Source organism: Mobula hypostoma, chromosome 21 (genome assembly GCF_963921235.1).
Source record: "Mobula hypostoma chromosome 21, sMobHyp1.1, whole genome shotgun sequence".
NCBI classification, from domain to species: Eukaryota; Metazoa; Chordata; class Chondrichthyes; order Myliobatiformes; family Myliobatidae; genus Mobula; species Mobula hypostoma.
Window position 1 is genome coordinate 28,724,931 of NC_086117.1, and position 12,889 is coordinate 28,737,819.

Below are 12,889 nucleotides of genomic sequence, written 5' to 3' on the forward strand. Positions count from 1 at the left end.
TTGAAGTGGAAGAAAGCAGGAGCTCATGGGTGAGATCTGATAAAGGTATTTAAAATCATACAGGGTGGAAATTGGAAATAATGAATTCTCATTGTCTCGGGATCAAGAGCTAGGGGACAGAATGAATGTGATTGTCAAAAGAACAAAAAGTGACATCATTTGATTATATGCAATAGGTGGTTAGGTATGTCATTCACTGGCTATGATTGTAATGGAGGCATATTCACTATGACTTGTCTTATTTGGGAGCTGTACTTGGGTTTTGGTGTTTGTTATATTTATCAATAGATTGGATGAAGGATTAGAGAGTTTGTATTAGGTGTGCAGTAATTTGTGTTACCTAGAGCAGAAAATTGTAAAGAGTTATTATGAAGTTGGTGAGCTGAATTGTGGCAATGTTTGGATGAAGCAATCTAGTTTGTTTCTGATTCAGTTTATCAGTGTATTTTCTAAGTGGCAAAGCTTTGGGAATTAGGAAAAAATCAGCAGGATTGGGTTTCAAGTACAAAAATCAATTCGATAAATGGACAGATATGAAAAATTGTATGAAAAGCTGGGTGTTACCTAAAAGGGCTTCACTATACAGAAGGATAGGAGTTAAAGTTGAAAAGATACATGGTACCAATCAGAGCTTGATTAGAATGAACTCTGTGATTCTTTCTGTGTCCTGAACCTCAGGTAGGCTTTTAAAGAGGTGCAACATCAATTCTCCAAAATGATTCTGGAGATTACAAAGCTAAATTTGACAGATGATAGTGTGAAAGTATTTGATAAGGCCGTGCATGTCAGAAAGATACAAATAGTTTAAAGGCACAAGTGATCGAAACTGTGTTGGCAAACTGGATCCAACCGTGCTGAAGATTGGAGGCAGAGGGTAATGATGGAAGTCTGTAAAAATGTAGTGCATCTCATAGATCAGTGCTAGGGCCTTTTGTTTGTAATATAGCATGAAAATATAGTTGGTATTGTTAGTAATTAGTTAACATTCTGAAAAATGGTGGAATCATAGATAGTGAAGGGAGCTATCTCAGGATTCTGTAGAACAGAAACAACCTGAAAAGTTGGGTCAAGTGATACCAGTAGGCACTTCAGACAATTGTCAGCTAATATACTTTGGGAAGTCAAATTCTGGTATGATATAGGGACCTTCATACTGTTGATGTACTAAGAAACCTTGGGATGCAAGTCTATATCTGTCTAAAAATGGCGATAAAGGTTGATACGGTGAAAAAAATATTTGTAATTTTTGCCTTCATAAACCAAGGCATTGAGTATAAAAGTTGGGATGTCTTGTAGTTGTACAAAAGGTAGGTTGGACCACATGATAAGCATTGTGTACAGTTCTGGTCACCAAACTATAGGAAGGATGTGTCAGTAATAGAGAATGTAAGAATGGAGGGTTATAGATACAAGGTAAGTTTGGATTGGTTGGGTTTATTCACACTGGAAGTTAGGAGGCTGACTGTATCCTTACTGAGGTTTATAAAATTATGAGGAGCATGGTTTGGATAGGTAATCTTTTTGCTAAGGCAGGGGAATCTAAAACTACACGGTGAGAGGGGAGAAATGTAAAGAATATCTGAAGGGTACGTTTTTTTACACCTTGGTGAATATCTGGAATTAAGTGCAGTGAGGTTATGGAAGCAGATACATGTGCAATATTTATCAGGTGTTTGTACAGGAAAAGCTTAGAGGGATACTGGCTGAAAGTGGGCAAATGGAATATATGGCGATAATGCATCACTAGACAAATTGAGCTGAAAGGGCCCGTGTCAGTGAAGTATGATTCTGTGATCAGCAGTTTGGAGAGAATTTCTTGCCAGTTTTTGAGGTCGTATGTTAAAAACTCAGTTATCCTGTACTTAACCTTGCACTTTGTGGGTGGGGGGGGAGGGAGGGAGGGGGTTGGCCAGGCCAACATTGGATTAGCATTTGGAGAGCACTTTGACTAACACTGGGAGGGCCCTTGATAAGCTCATGTTTGAGAGTGGGTATGCTGAGGGAGCTCCAGGGCTGACGTCAGCTTATTCAGAATCAGAGCCACACACACAAAATGCTGGATAACCTCAGCAAGACAGGCAACATCAACTTCTTGGGTCAAGACCCTTCATAAGGTCACTTCATCCAGAGACCCTCCATAGATGATGCTTGACTTACTGACTTCCTCTAGCATTTTGTGTGTGTTGCTCTAGATTTCCAGCATCTGCAGAATCCCTTGTGTTTATGAACCAGAGTCATGACATGTACAGAGCAATTGATTTAAAAATTCTGTAAGTTACGATAAGAAATAGATAACAATACCTAGTGCAAAAAGAGTTCAAAGTAAATTTATTGTTGACGTATGTATATGTTACCTTGAGATTCTCACAGCAGAAGAAAGAGCAATAGAATCGATTGTATTTCTTTGTTGTACTGTGAGAACAAAATAAAGAAAACAAAATAGTGAGGTAGTATTCGTGGGTTCATGGACCATTCAGAAATCGGATGACAGAGAAGAAGAAGCTGTTCCTAAAATGTTAAGTTTGCACCCTCAGACTTCTGTACATCCTCTCTGGTAGTAATGAGAAGAGTGGGCACATCCTGGATGGTGAGAGTCCTTAATGATGGACGTTGCCTTCTCGAGGCACTGTCTTTTGAAGATGTCCTTGATAGTTCACCATTCTTCTTTAATCAGCAGCTTAGGTAAGGATGAGCTAATGAATGTGATGCATTGGGCTTTTAAAGGATCTTCAATGGGGTGCCACAGAGATTTTAGCAAAATCAGAGTGTACAGTTTTGGTGTGATAAATGTTCAAAGTATATTATCAAAAAATATATATATATGTCACCATGCACAACCCTGAGAATCATTTTCTTGTAGGCATTCATGGCAGAACAAAGAAATAAAATAGAATCAATTGAAAGCTGTACACCAAGACTGACACACCAGCATTGTGTAATCAGCTCAGTTCTGAGGTGAGTGAAGTTTTCCATTCTGATTCAAGATCCTGATGGTTGAACTGTCCTTGCTCCTGTACCCCCTTCCTGAAGGCAGCAGTGAGAAGAAAGCATGGCCTGGATGCTAGGAGTCTTTGATGATGGATGCTGCTTTCTTGGGGCAGTGTTCCTTGTAGATGTGCTCAATGGTGGGAAGGGGCTTTCCTGTGATGGACTGGGCTGTACCCACCAGGCTGTACTGCCTTTTCCATTCTTGGGCTTTGGTGTGGCCATGATGCAACCAGTCAGGAGACTGTCCACTGTGCATCTGTAGTTTGCCAAATCTATACAATCCTCTAAGAAAGTAGAGGCACTGCCATACCTTCTCTGTAATGTGTGGATGGAGCATAGGTTAATTGATACAGAAAGTAGGCAGAATGGGTGATACTCAGTTCAGGAGACTGAACAATGGGGGATCACTGCTTTCAATCTGTCTTAAAGACCCTATTAGATGGTTATGGTAAACATTAAAATTTTCTGATAATTCATGGCAGATGAACTGTGGAAAAATGAGGTCATTAAGTTTGTGGGAGAACTGGAAAGGTATAACACTTTATCAGGTGAGAGGTTGAAAGTTGACATTCATCGGGAATTGGGTCTCCTTGAGTAGTGTTCAGTGATTCCTTGAGTCACATACTGTAAAGTTAACATGCAAGTTCAGCAAGAAATTAGGAAGTAAACTGGTACCACAAGAGTCTGCAGACATTGGAATGTGGAAAAATGCTGGATGAACTCGTGGAGAGAAATGGATGGTCAATGTTTCAGGTCAAGACTGTTCACCTGGACTGGCGTGGTATATAGAGGTATGGTATGTTAGCCATTATAGCAAAAGGATTTGAGTGAGAGAATACAGAAAGAATGGAGTGACTGCAACAGGAATAATCTGCAGATCTGGTTTCCCTACCTGCAGTAGATGGAATGCACTGCACATTTGCTATGACATGACTGTCATTGCAGATTAAACTGACTAGACTGATAGACTCCAGAGTTTAGAGAATGAAAGATAATCTAATTGAAATATACAGGATTCTTAAGTGACTTAACAGATTTGATAGAGTTGAAATTTTCTTTGGCTGGGATACTTGGGATACTTAGAATACTCAAACAGTATTAAAGAGAAACATATTTACCCAGAATGTATTGAACCTTTTGAATTCTCTAGACAAGAAAGTTGTGTACACTGTCACTAAATATGTTGAGAATATGCTTTCAGATATTAAGAGAATCAAGAGATATGTTAGAATTCTTTGAGGAGGTAACAAGTAGGTTAGACAAAGGAGAGTCATGGATATTATCTACTTTGATTTTCAGGCGGCCTTTTGAAAGGTGATGTACCCAAGGCAGCTAAACAAGAGCCTGTGATGTTAGAGGCAAAGGTTCTAGCATGGTTAGAAGATTTGTTGCCTGGCAGAAGTCAAGCAGTGAGCAGAAAAGGGTCCTTTGCAGGATGGCTGTCGATGAATAGTGGAGTTCCGCAAATCAGGTTTAGTATCAGAGGCGTATGTCATGAAATTTGTTGTTTTGCAGCAGCAGTACATTACAATACATAATCAGAGAAACTATAAGTTCCAGTATGTCTATATTTTAAAAAATTAAATAGTGCAAAAAGAGAGGGGAAACGTACTGAGGTAGTGTTCATTGGTTCATTGTCCATTCAGAAATCTAATAGCAGGGGTGAAGAAGCTGTTGAGTGTGTGTCTTCAGGCTCTTGTACCTCCTCCTTGATGGTATCAATGGGAACAAGGCATGTTCTGGGTGACGGGGGTCCTTAATGATGAATGCCGCCTTTGAGGCACCACCTTTGAAGATGTCCTGGATACTTGGGAGGTTGGTGCTCACGATGAAGCTGACCGAGCTTACAGCTTTCTGCAGCTTTTTCCGATCGTCTGCGGTCGCCCCTCCATACCAGACAGTGATGCAAAACAGTTAAAATGCTGTTCACGGTATATCTGTAGAAACTTGCAAGTGTCTTTGGTGAGATACCAATTCTCCTCAAACTCCGAATGAAATGGAATCCCTGTCATGCCTTCTTTGTAATTGCATCAATATGTTGGGCCCAGGATAGATCTTCAGAGATGTTGATACCCAGGAACTTGAAACTACTCGTCCTTTCCACTTCTGATCCGTTGATGAGGACTGGTGTGTGTTTCCAATACTTCCCCTCCCTTAAGTCCACAAACAATTCCTTGGTCTTACTGAGATTGAGAGCAGGGTTGCTGTTGTGATACCACTCAATCAGCTGATCTGTCCTGCTCCTGTGCACCTCCTTGTCACTATTTGAAGTTCTGCCATCAATAGTGGTGTCATCAGCAAGTTTAAAGATGTCATTTGAACTGTGCCTAGCCACACAGTCACAGGTGTAGAGTAGAACAGTGGGCTGAAAAGGCTGACCCTGTGCTGTGCTTCCTGTCTGGAAGGAAGCAGTGTGCCAGGCTGGGCTCCTACTTGTCTGATCCACAGGCTCCCCCCAGGGTCGTTTTTTTTTCACCCCTCCTGTTCCCACTTTATATAAATGACCGTGTCTCCACTGACAAATCCATCCCTGATGAAGATAGCGGGGTTTGTCATTGGTACTTGTACCCGGCTGGAAGCCTGAAAAGAGTTTATTCGTCATATATGTAAGGAAGGCATTAGATCTTTTTTTTCAAATCCATTAAAATCCTAGCTCATGGACGACATGACACGACTGTAGTTGGTCTCAGCTTTAATAATGACGTGACCAATCAGAGAGGCGGACTGTCTTGCAGCATGGTGTGCTCATACCTTGGAGCTTTATGCTGTCAGGATAGTGGACATGAGGAGTGACTTCCACCAACAACCCCCTACTTGCCTTCTCTTGGAAGTTAATGGTCAGGCTGTGCCTGTGGTCGAGTCTTTCGAATTCCTGGGGACTACCATTACCTACATATTGAAGTAGGACGAGCATGTTAAGATCATCACTATGAAAGCCCAGCAGGTTGCCCTTCCTACGCCAGTTTAGGAAACTAAAATCTCAGCGTGTATCCTGATGAATTTTTACTCGGCCATCATTTAAGAGTATTGTGCCCACCTCAATCACCGTTTGGTTTCCCGCCGCCTCCCCCCACTCCAAGTCCAGGGTGGAGCGAGTGGTCCAGTCAGCAGAGTGGCTGACAGCTACCGACATTAGAAGAGCAGAAAAAATTACTGCCGACTCCACCCACTCGAGCAGTTACCTATTCACTAAATTGCCATCAGGGAGACGCTGTAAGTCCATCACCACCAGGAGTACTTGTTATCTCTTAACCTTCTTTCCTGTAGCTACCTAGCTTCTCAACAAAACTCACTCGGGGGGTAATACCCTAACTGTCCCTGACTTTCTGCTCCCCTTGCTCTGTTGATAATTGTTCAATCTGTTCATATGTTCACATTTATTTGATTATTGACGTTTGTTCATGTAATCATTCTGCTAATTGTTATTTCTCACTATTTAGTTACTATTGTCTGTTACGGTATTGTTCTGTTTTAGACTTGGCACCTAACCACAATCAATTCTGATAAGTTTCATATACTGGCAATAAAGTGATTCTGAATCTGTACTGTTCTATGTTTTAGTGAGGGACTGAGAGGCTGGTTTCTCAGGTTTTTTGCAATTTCAGTGAGATACTCGGCAGGTCAAGCAGCAATTGTGGAAGAAAGTGTTCATAGTTCCAATAGGTAACCTCAAGGTAACAAATGACCGTGTCAGCATGCAGCGGTTACTGGGTTGCTCCAGAAATAAGTAACCGTACTTCTGAATATTTAGTTTTTATTTCAGATTTTCAGTATTTGTGGTTTATTTTGTACGTGATTGATACTGCCAGTCTCCGTTAGAACAAAAAGAATATGATTACATTATTACTGGACACAGACTCCAGGGAGTACAATATTGCCGTCAAATTCTGAAATTAGGTAGCTGATATCCAAATTCCAGAGCTCCACAGAGACTATTGTAAAATTGTTAGATATGAAAACGTAGTGAGTAAAAACAAAAGGTATAATTGCAAAAATACGGTACTTCCATTAAAATACTATAAAATATTTGGAAAAAAAGAACTGATATAAAACATTCAAGTAATCTGTTCCCGCGGTGGCCTGTAGGTTCCTGTGATTGTCTGAACCAGGTGCCTGCACCTTCTAATGTTCCCTCAAGGGTTCTCTGTTGCTCGGTTGTCCGACTATTCAAAGTCTGGATTTTATTAGGTCAAACTTTCAGTGGCAATCTACAAATAAATAAATAAATAAATACACACATACATAAATAATAATTAGCTGCGCTGGGACAAGCGCTCCCTCCTGACACTTGTTTAATCCGTTTTTTGGCAGTTTATGATAAAATGCAGATTTTTAAAAATCTGGTTGCATCACTTACGGCTGGAACCTACTGTCCATTCGCATTGGAACATATGAACGCTGCCAGGTTCTAACCCAAACGAACGACCGATGAGTGTTGATGGATCATTTGGGCGAGTTGCAAGGGATGTTAGATGCAGCAGACACGTTACTCTGGTGTTGGGGTTGATCTAGAATGTAATTACTATGTAGTCGATGACACAGCGGCAAAAGGTGTTCCTGTTGATTGTGATTCCATGTATAATTACGGATTCAAGTGCGGAGATGCTCCGGTTGGTGAAGGTGTAGGTTCTCCGCTGGCTGTGTGTATCGCTCTGGATGTGGGTGCATTGGGTACAGTTCTTTCTGGCCGTAGGTGAGTTCCGGCTGAAGACCCCTCGGACAATAATATCACGGTGAACCCAAATTCTATTTACATTATCACGCAGAACTGAGAGCGGGCCGGGCCCGGGACCACTTTGTTTTTGTCCCGGATCAGGATAGGCTGGTTTCCATACTGTCGGTACCACATGCTCTGACTCCGGCCCAAGAAACTGTCTGGCCCAGGCCCCGGGCCCGATCCCATTGCCCGCTTCTCCAGCTCCTGCTGCTGTTGTGTCCAGATCAGCAGCGACGTGTCATGGTAACGGAGCCGGCCGTAAGGCTCCGACAAGGCCTTTTCCGCCAGTGGCGTCCGCCCGCCCGCTGCTGCGCTCATCCTCCGCTTTGCTAGATCCAAGCCCTGAAATCCATCGCAATCTCCGGAAACACCCGAAGCGTGGAAACCATGGCAACCGCTGCCACTCAATGTCTCCGGAAATACTCGAACCACGCAACCCACTGGGGGGGGGGTCAATCTTCGGAAACAGCCGAAAAGCAGGAACCATGACAAATATTGTCAATCAATGTTTCCGGAAATACCCGAACATCGGCAATTTCTCAGTCCATCTTGGGAAACACCCGAACCATTTCAGCCACGATTACCGTTACCAGTCGTTTTCTAGAGAAACACCCAGACAGCGGGAACCGCTAACTACTATTGTCTCCGGAAACACCCGAGGCTCGGAACCATGGCAACCATTGCCACTCATTGTCCCGGAAACAGCCGAACACCAGGAACAATGGCAACAATTGAGTCTCGGAGCCCTCGGAGTCACCCGAGTCAGAGGAACTATGACAACTACTGTCAACGGGAACACCCGAGCCTCGGCAACCAAGGCAACGGACGGCGCTTCAGGCTGCAGTCCGCCTCCGCAGCCCAGGTGCGGCTGTTGGACAGTCCGGCAGATGGTGCTCACTTCCCGAAGTAATCAACCACAAACCCCGCGAGTAAACTGCCTTTTCGGGGAATATGCTGCCCCGAATATCATTAACAAAGTGTCCGCCTCTTCCCATTACCTCAACGTAGACCACTTAAAAGACCAAATTTGAAGTAAATTTGCACTAACGCCCCACAAGCAGCACCTAGCATATTAGTAAAAGCAAAATAAAAACTATTGGAAATAATCCGTAAATCAGATAGCGTATGTGTGGAGCGAAACGTGTCAATGTTTTATCAGAGCTTGACAAGTTTATATAGGTGCTGGGATATGGAAACGAGATGAAAGGTGTAAAGAGTGGGAACGAGTAAAGAGTACTAAACAGAAGTTAGTAAAGGAAAATACCAATTACAGAAACAAAAGGTTGAATTTTCAGGAGGTTTAAACGGGAGAAAGAATGCTTATCTGAATCTTTTCAACTTTGTTGAGCCCAGATGGGCGCCATTGAAAGGCCAAGTACAGTTGTTTGCGTTTGTGCTGAACTTTACTAAAATACTGTAAGAGGCTAGATCAGAATTACACTGATAATTAAAGTGACAGAAGCCGAAAAAATGTGGGGGTCCGAATGGAGTTGTTCGATAACCAGTGACCCTCCCCAGTGTTTACAACTCAGAGGCAGCAGTTACACTATTTTAATTTGAATAAATACAAGCATATCACTGTTCCAATTGGTACAGTTCTTAAAATTCCCGTATCGACTTCTATTTCTCACCTAAGATCTATTAACAAGGTTGTCCTGGGTAGGCCCATTGTTTCTGCCTGTCCAGTTTAGATTTTAGTTGGAAGAATTGTAATGCGTCTTTTAAAAAGAAAAAGGTGGCACGAGGGAGATTCAATAAGAACTAACCACAGGGAAGTTCCTAAATATGGCTCTTCGAGTCTGCGCTGCTATTCATGGCAGGTAATACGTTGGAGGATCGGGATACATGATGCTGTTGAATTGGAAATAAGGTGATTTAGTTAAGCAGATAACAGCTAATGTCAAAGAGAGCACCAGAGCTGTGAAAGGCATTAGCCTTTCGAAGATACAGCTGTGGGATTTTTCTTTGATGAATGTCATTTGGAAATACTGTTAGCCAATGAAATATTCGGTGCAGCAGAAGTTATTGTACAGAATTTGACGCCGATTTCCTTAGAAAGCATTGACAATTTAAATAACCGAAGAAAGAGAACGCATGAATTCAATATCTCCTAATAAAATCAGGATAATCTTTCTTGAAAATAGTTTGTGCAGGATAATTACATATAAATTAAATGAATAAGATCAATTACTTACTGCAAAGTGAGCACGTGCTTCATTGATAGTAGAATTACCCAATCATTTCCACTCTCCCAGAAAATAACTCACAAATGCAAACTTTCTTCGCTCATCAGCACTTTTTCATTTTTCACATGTATGCTGAAAACACCCACCTCTACCTGACTACCTCTTAACACAAAGTACTCGCTACTGTTTCTAAATAGTGACGCTGTCAAACTGGGGGTGGGGAGAAATCTGCTCCAACTAATTGATGCAAGGCCCAAAGCCTGTCACAGTCTCCATGCCTTGCAAACTTAAAGTCAAGTTTGACCCAAAAGTGCACTATTCTCCATAAATCCAATTCACAATTCCAATATTTTCCCCATGCATAACATTACTCGTATCTCCTCCTGTTACTGAAACTCTGATTCATACAATTGTTACCTCCAGTCCTGAGCTTGACCCACTTGCATCCAAAGTTTTATTCTCATAAACAATTGCTCATACAAACTTCATTAATCATCATCAACAGTTTTCCCCATTCGTCCATCACCCTGTGCTGCTTTGGCTTTTGGCTAAGAGTCACATTTACAAAAACTCTTATCCCTTTCAAATAATTTATGTCCTTGCCCTTCCTAGCTCTACAGTTTCCTCCCTACTCTTCGGACAGTTCTCTGCTTCTCCAACTCCTACCCATTGATCTTCCCCTATTTTGTTTGCTTCAGAATAGGTTAACATGGCTTTTGCCTCTAAACCCCTCATTTGTAGAGCAACAAATCATGAAAAAAGCTCAATGAAGAATAAAGGGTCTCAGCTCAAAACACTGACTGTTTATTCCTCTTCATAGATGCTGTCTGACCTGCTGAGTTCCTCCTGCATTTTGTGTGTGTTCCTCAATAATTCTAGCATCTGCAGAATCTCTCAGGTTCAGAAAAAATGAAGAAACATTTACAGCTTTTCTGTTTCCAAATCTGTGGAGTTCTTTCTCATGACTTGCGACTTGGAAGACCTTTTTCCTCTAATCTTTTGAATAAGCTTATTGTCAATTGCTCTGATAAATAATATTTTGTTAACAGTTCTGGAAAACAATTTGGGAAATTACAATACGCTTTTCAAAGAACTGTCTAAATGATCCAAGTAATAAAATAAATCTAGAAAATGCTGAAGTGGAATAAAAAGATCACCAGTGACTGTAGAATCTATGAAAAGAGAAACAGATCAGACCCTTTATCAGAAATTAATTTGTCCCATTCCTTTATTTGGGTGAGATTTTGGATTCCTAAAATGGTGTTGATTCAGACAGGGGGTAATAATTAAAATATTGTTCTTCAGGAAGTATTTGAAAACTGGAATGTATTTTAGATGCATGTAATATAAAGTCAAATTCAAAGTAAAATTTATTATGAGGGTACATACATGTCACCACATGCAATCCTGTGATTTTTTTTTCTGTGGACATTCTTAGCAAATCTATAGAACAGTAACTAAACAGGATCAATGAACAACAAACTGTGCAAATGCAGATATAAATAAATAGCAATAAATAAGGAGCATGCAATATCAAGATAAAAGAGCTCTTAACTGAGTATAGTTATCCCTTTTTGTTCAAGAGCCTGATGGTTGAGGGGTAGTAACTATTCTTGCACCTAGTAGTGTGAGTCCTGAGACACCTGTAGCTTCTACCCAATGGCAGCAGAGAGAAAAGAGCACTGTCTGGGTGGTGAGGATCTTTGATAATGGATGCTGCTTTCCTACAGCAATGTGTGCAATGGTTGGGAGTAATACAATACTGTATTGAATTAGAAGGACTTACAGCAATAAGCATAGGAGTAGCAATAATTTCATATAATGATTCTCCCGCTCTCAATATTCCCCCATCCTCTGTTTTTGCCCCATTGCATATTTGAGATGCCACTGCATCCCCTCCATCACCTCCCCTGCTCCTTCGATCACTTCCTCCTTTCCCTTAAACTCTCACATATTCACAATATATGTTCATCTGTCCCTTTAATATTTTCCAATTTTGACAGGAGGTGATTGATCTGAAAAGATAATCTCTGATTCGCTTTTCACTGCTGCTGATAAGTTTGCTTATTAACAGCATTTCCCATTTTTTTTCCAGAAAACAGTCATCTGACCAAAGAGATCCATCCAGTGGACAGAACTCTATCTACCCTATTTCAGTATCCATCTCCTCCTTCCTCCCTCACCTATGAATATAACACAGCATAGACCAATCTATGATTTCTTTGATTGTACCTTTTGAGATGTTTGTTTACTGGGGAGGCACATTTATTTATCTTTAGTTATGCCACTGCCTTGCAATCCTTGGAAACTGCTAGAAGAAGCATCGAAGTAGGTTTAATAAGTAGATTTTGGAATGTATGCATGTTAAGGAATATAGAAGATCCTGATCAGAGGATGAGTTTGTAGCAATGCAAAGGTATTTTGGGTTATGGTCAATGGAGATTAAAAGGGAGCTGACAATTATTTAAGGATATTAAAGGATAAGGAGAGCTGGGATTACAATAATAAGTTAGGATACTTTCCCGCTGTTCTCTCTCTTTCCAGTACTTCCCGGTTAATTTAGATTATTTGTAAACATACAACTGTTTCAGAACAAACGAGAAAGCCTGCAGATGCTGGATCTCCAAGCAACACACACAAAATGCTGGAGGAACTCAGCACCTAAGGAAAATAGTACAGTCGATGTTTCAGGCCAAGTCCCTTCATCACTCTCCAGTCCTGTTGAAGGGACTCGGCCCGAAACGTCGAGTCTATTCTTTTCAATTGATGTTACCTAGCCCGCTGATTTCCTCCAGCAATTTTGTGTGTGTTAACTGTTAAAGAAAATGGATTCAAATCTAATCAAAATGTAGAATTAAATTCGGTGTTTCATTGTTGCATAGGCGCTAAGCAATCCAGTGGATGAGTTTTAAAGATTATCAAACAGTAGATCATGATTGCAGCCGGAAAGCTTGCGCACTGATGCGCGCCCACGCTGCGCGCGCCGGCGAGCGGCGTG

General features: G+C 41.3%; 1 protein-coding gene across 2 annotated transcripts in view; it reads right to left on the minus strand.

Annotated features, from left to right (window-relative positions):
- LOC134359921 (putative uncharacterized protein BRD3OS) overlaps nt 1-8,115 on the minus strand; it is a 42,491-nt gene extending 34,376 nt beyond the window's left edge. The window contains exons 1-2 of one of the 2 annotated variants that reach the window (XM_063073771.1): nt 7,346-8,115; nt 6,769-7,196 (exon numbers count right to left, since the gene is read on the minus strand). In XM_063073771.1, the coding sequence (XP_062929841.1) occupies nt 7,739-8,023 (285 nt within the window). In that variant the 5' untranslated portion in view covers nt 8,024-8,115 and the 3' untranslated portion in view covers nt 6,769-7,196; nt 7,346-7,738. Of the gene's footprint in view, nt 1-6,768; nt 7,197-7,345 lie in introns of those variants that run through there. The other variant, XM_063073772.1, reaches the window with a different exon arrangement.
- Between the last annotated feature and the right edge of the window lie 4,774 nt (nt 8,116-12,889).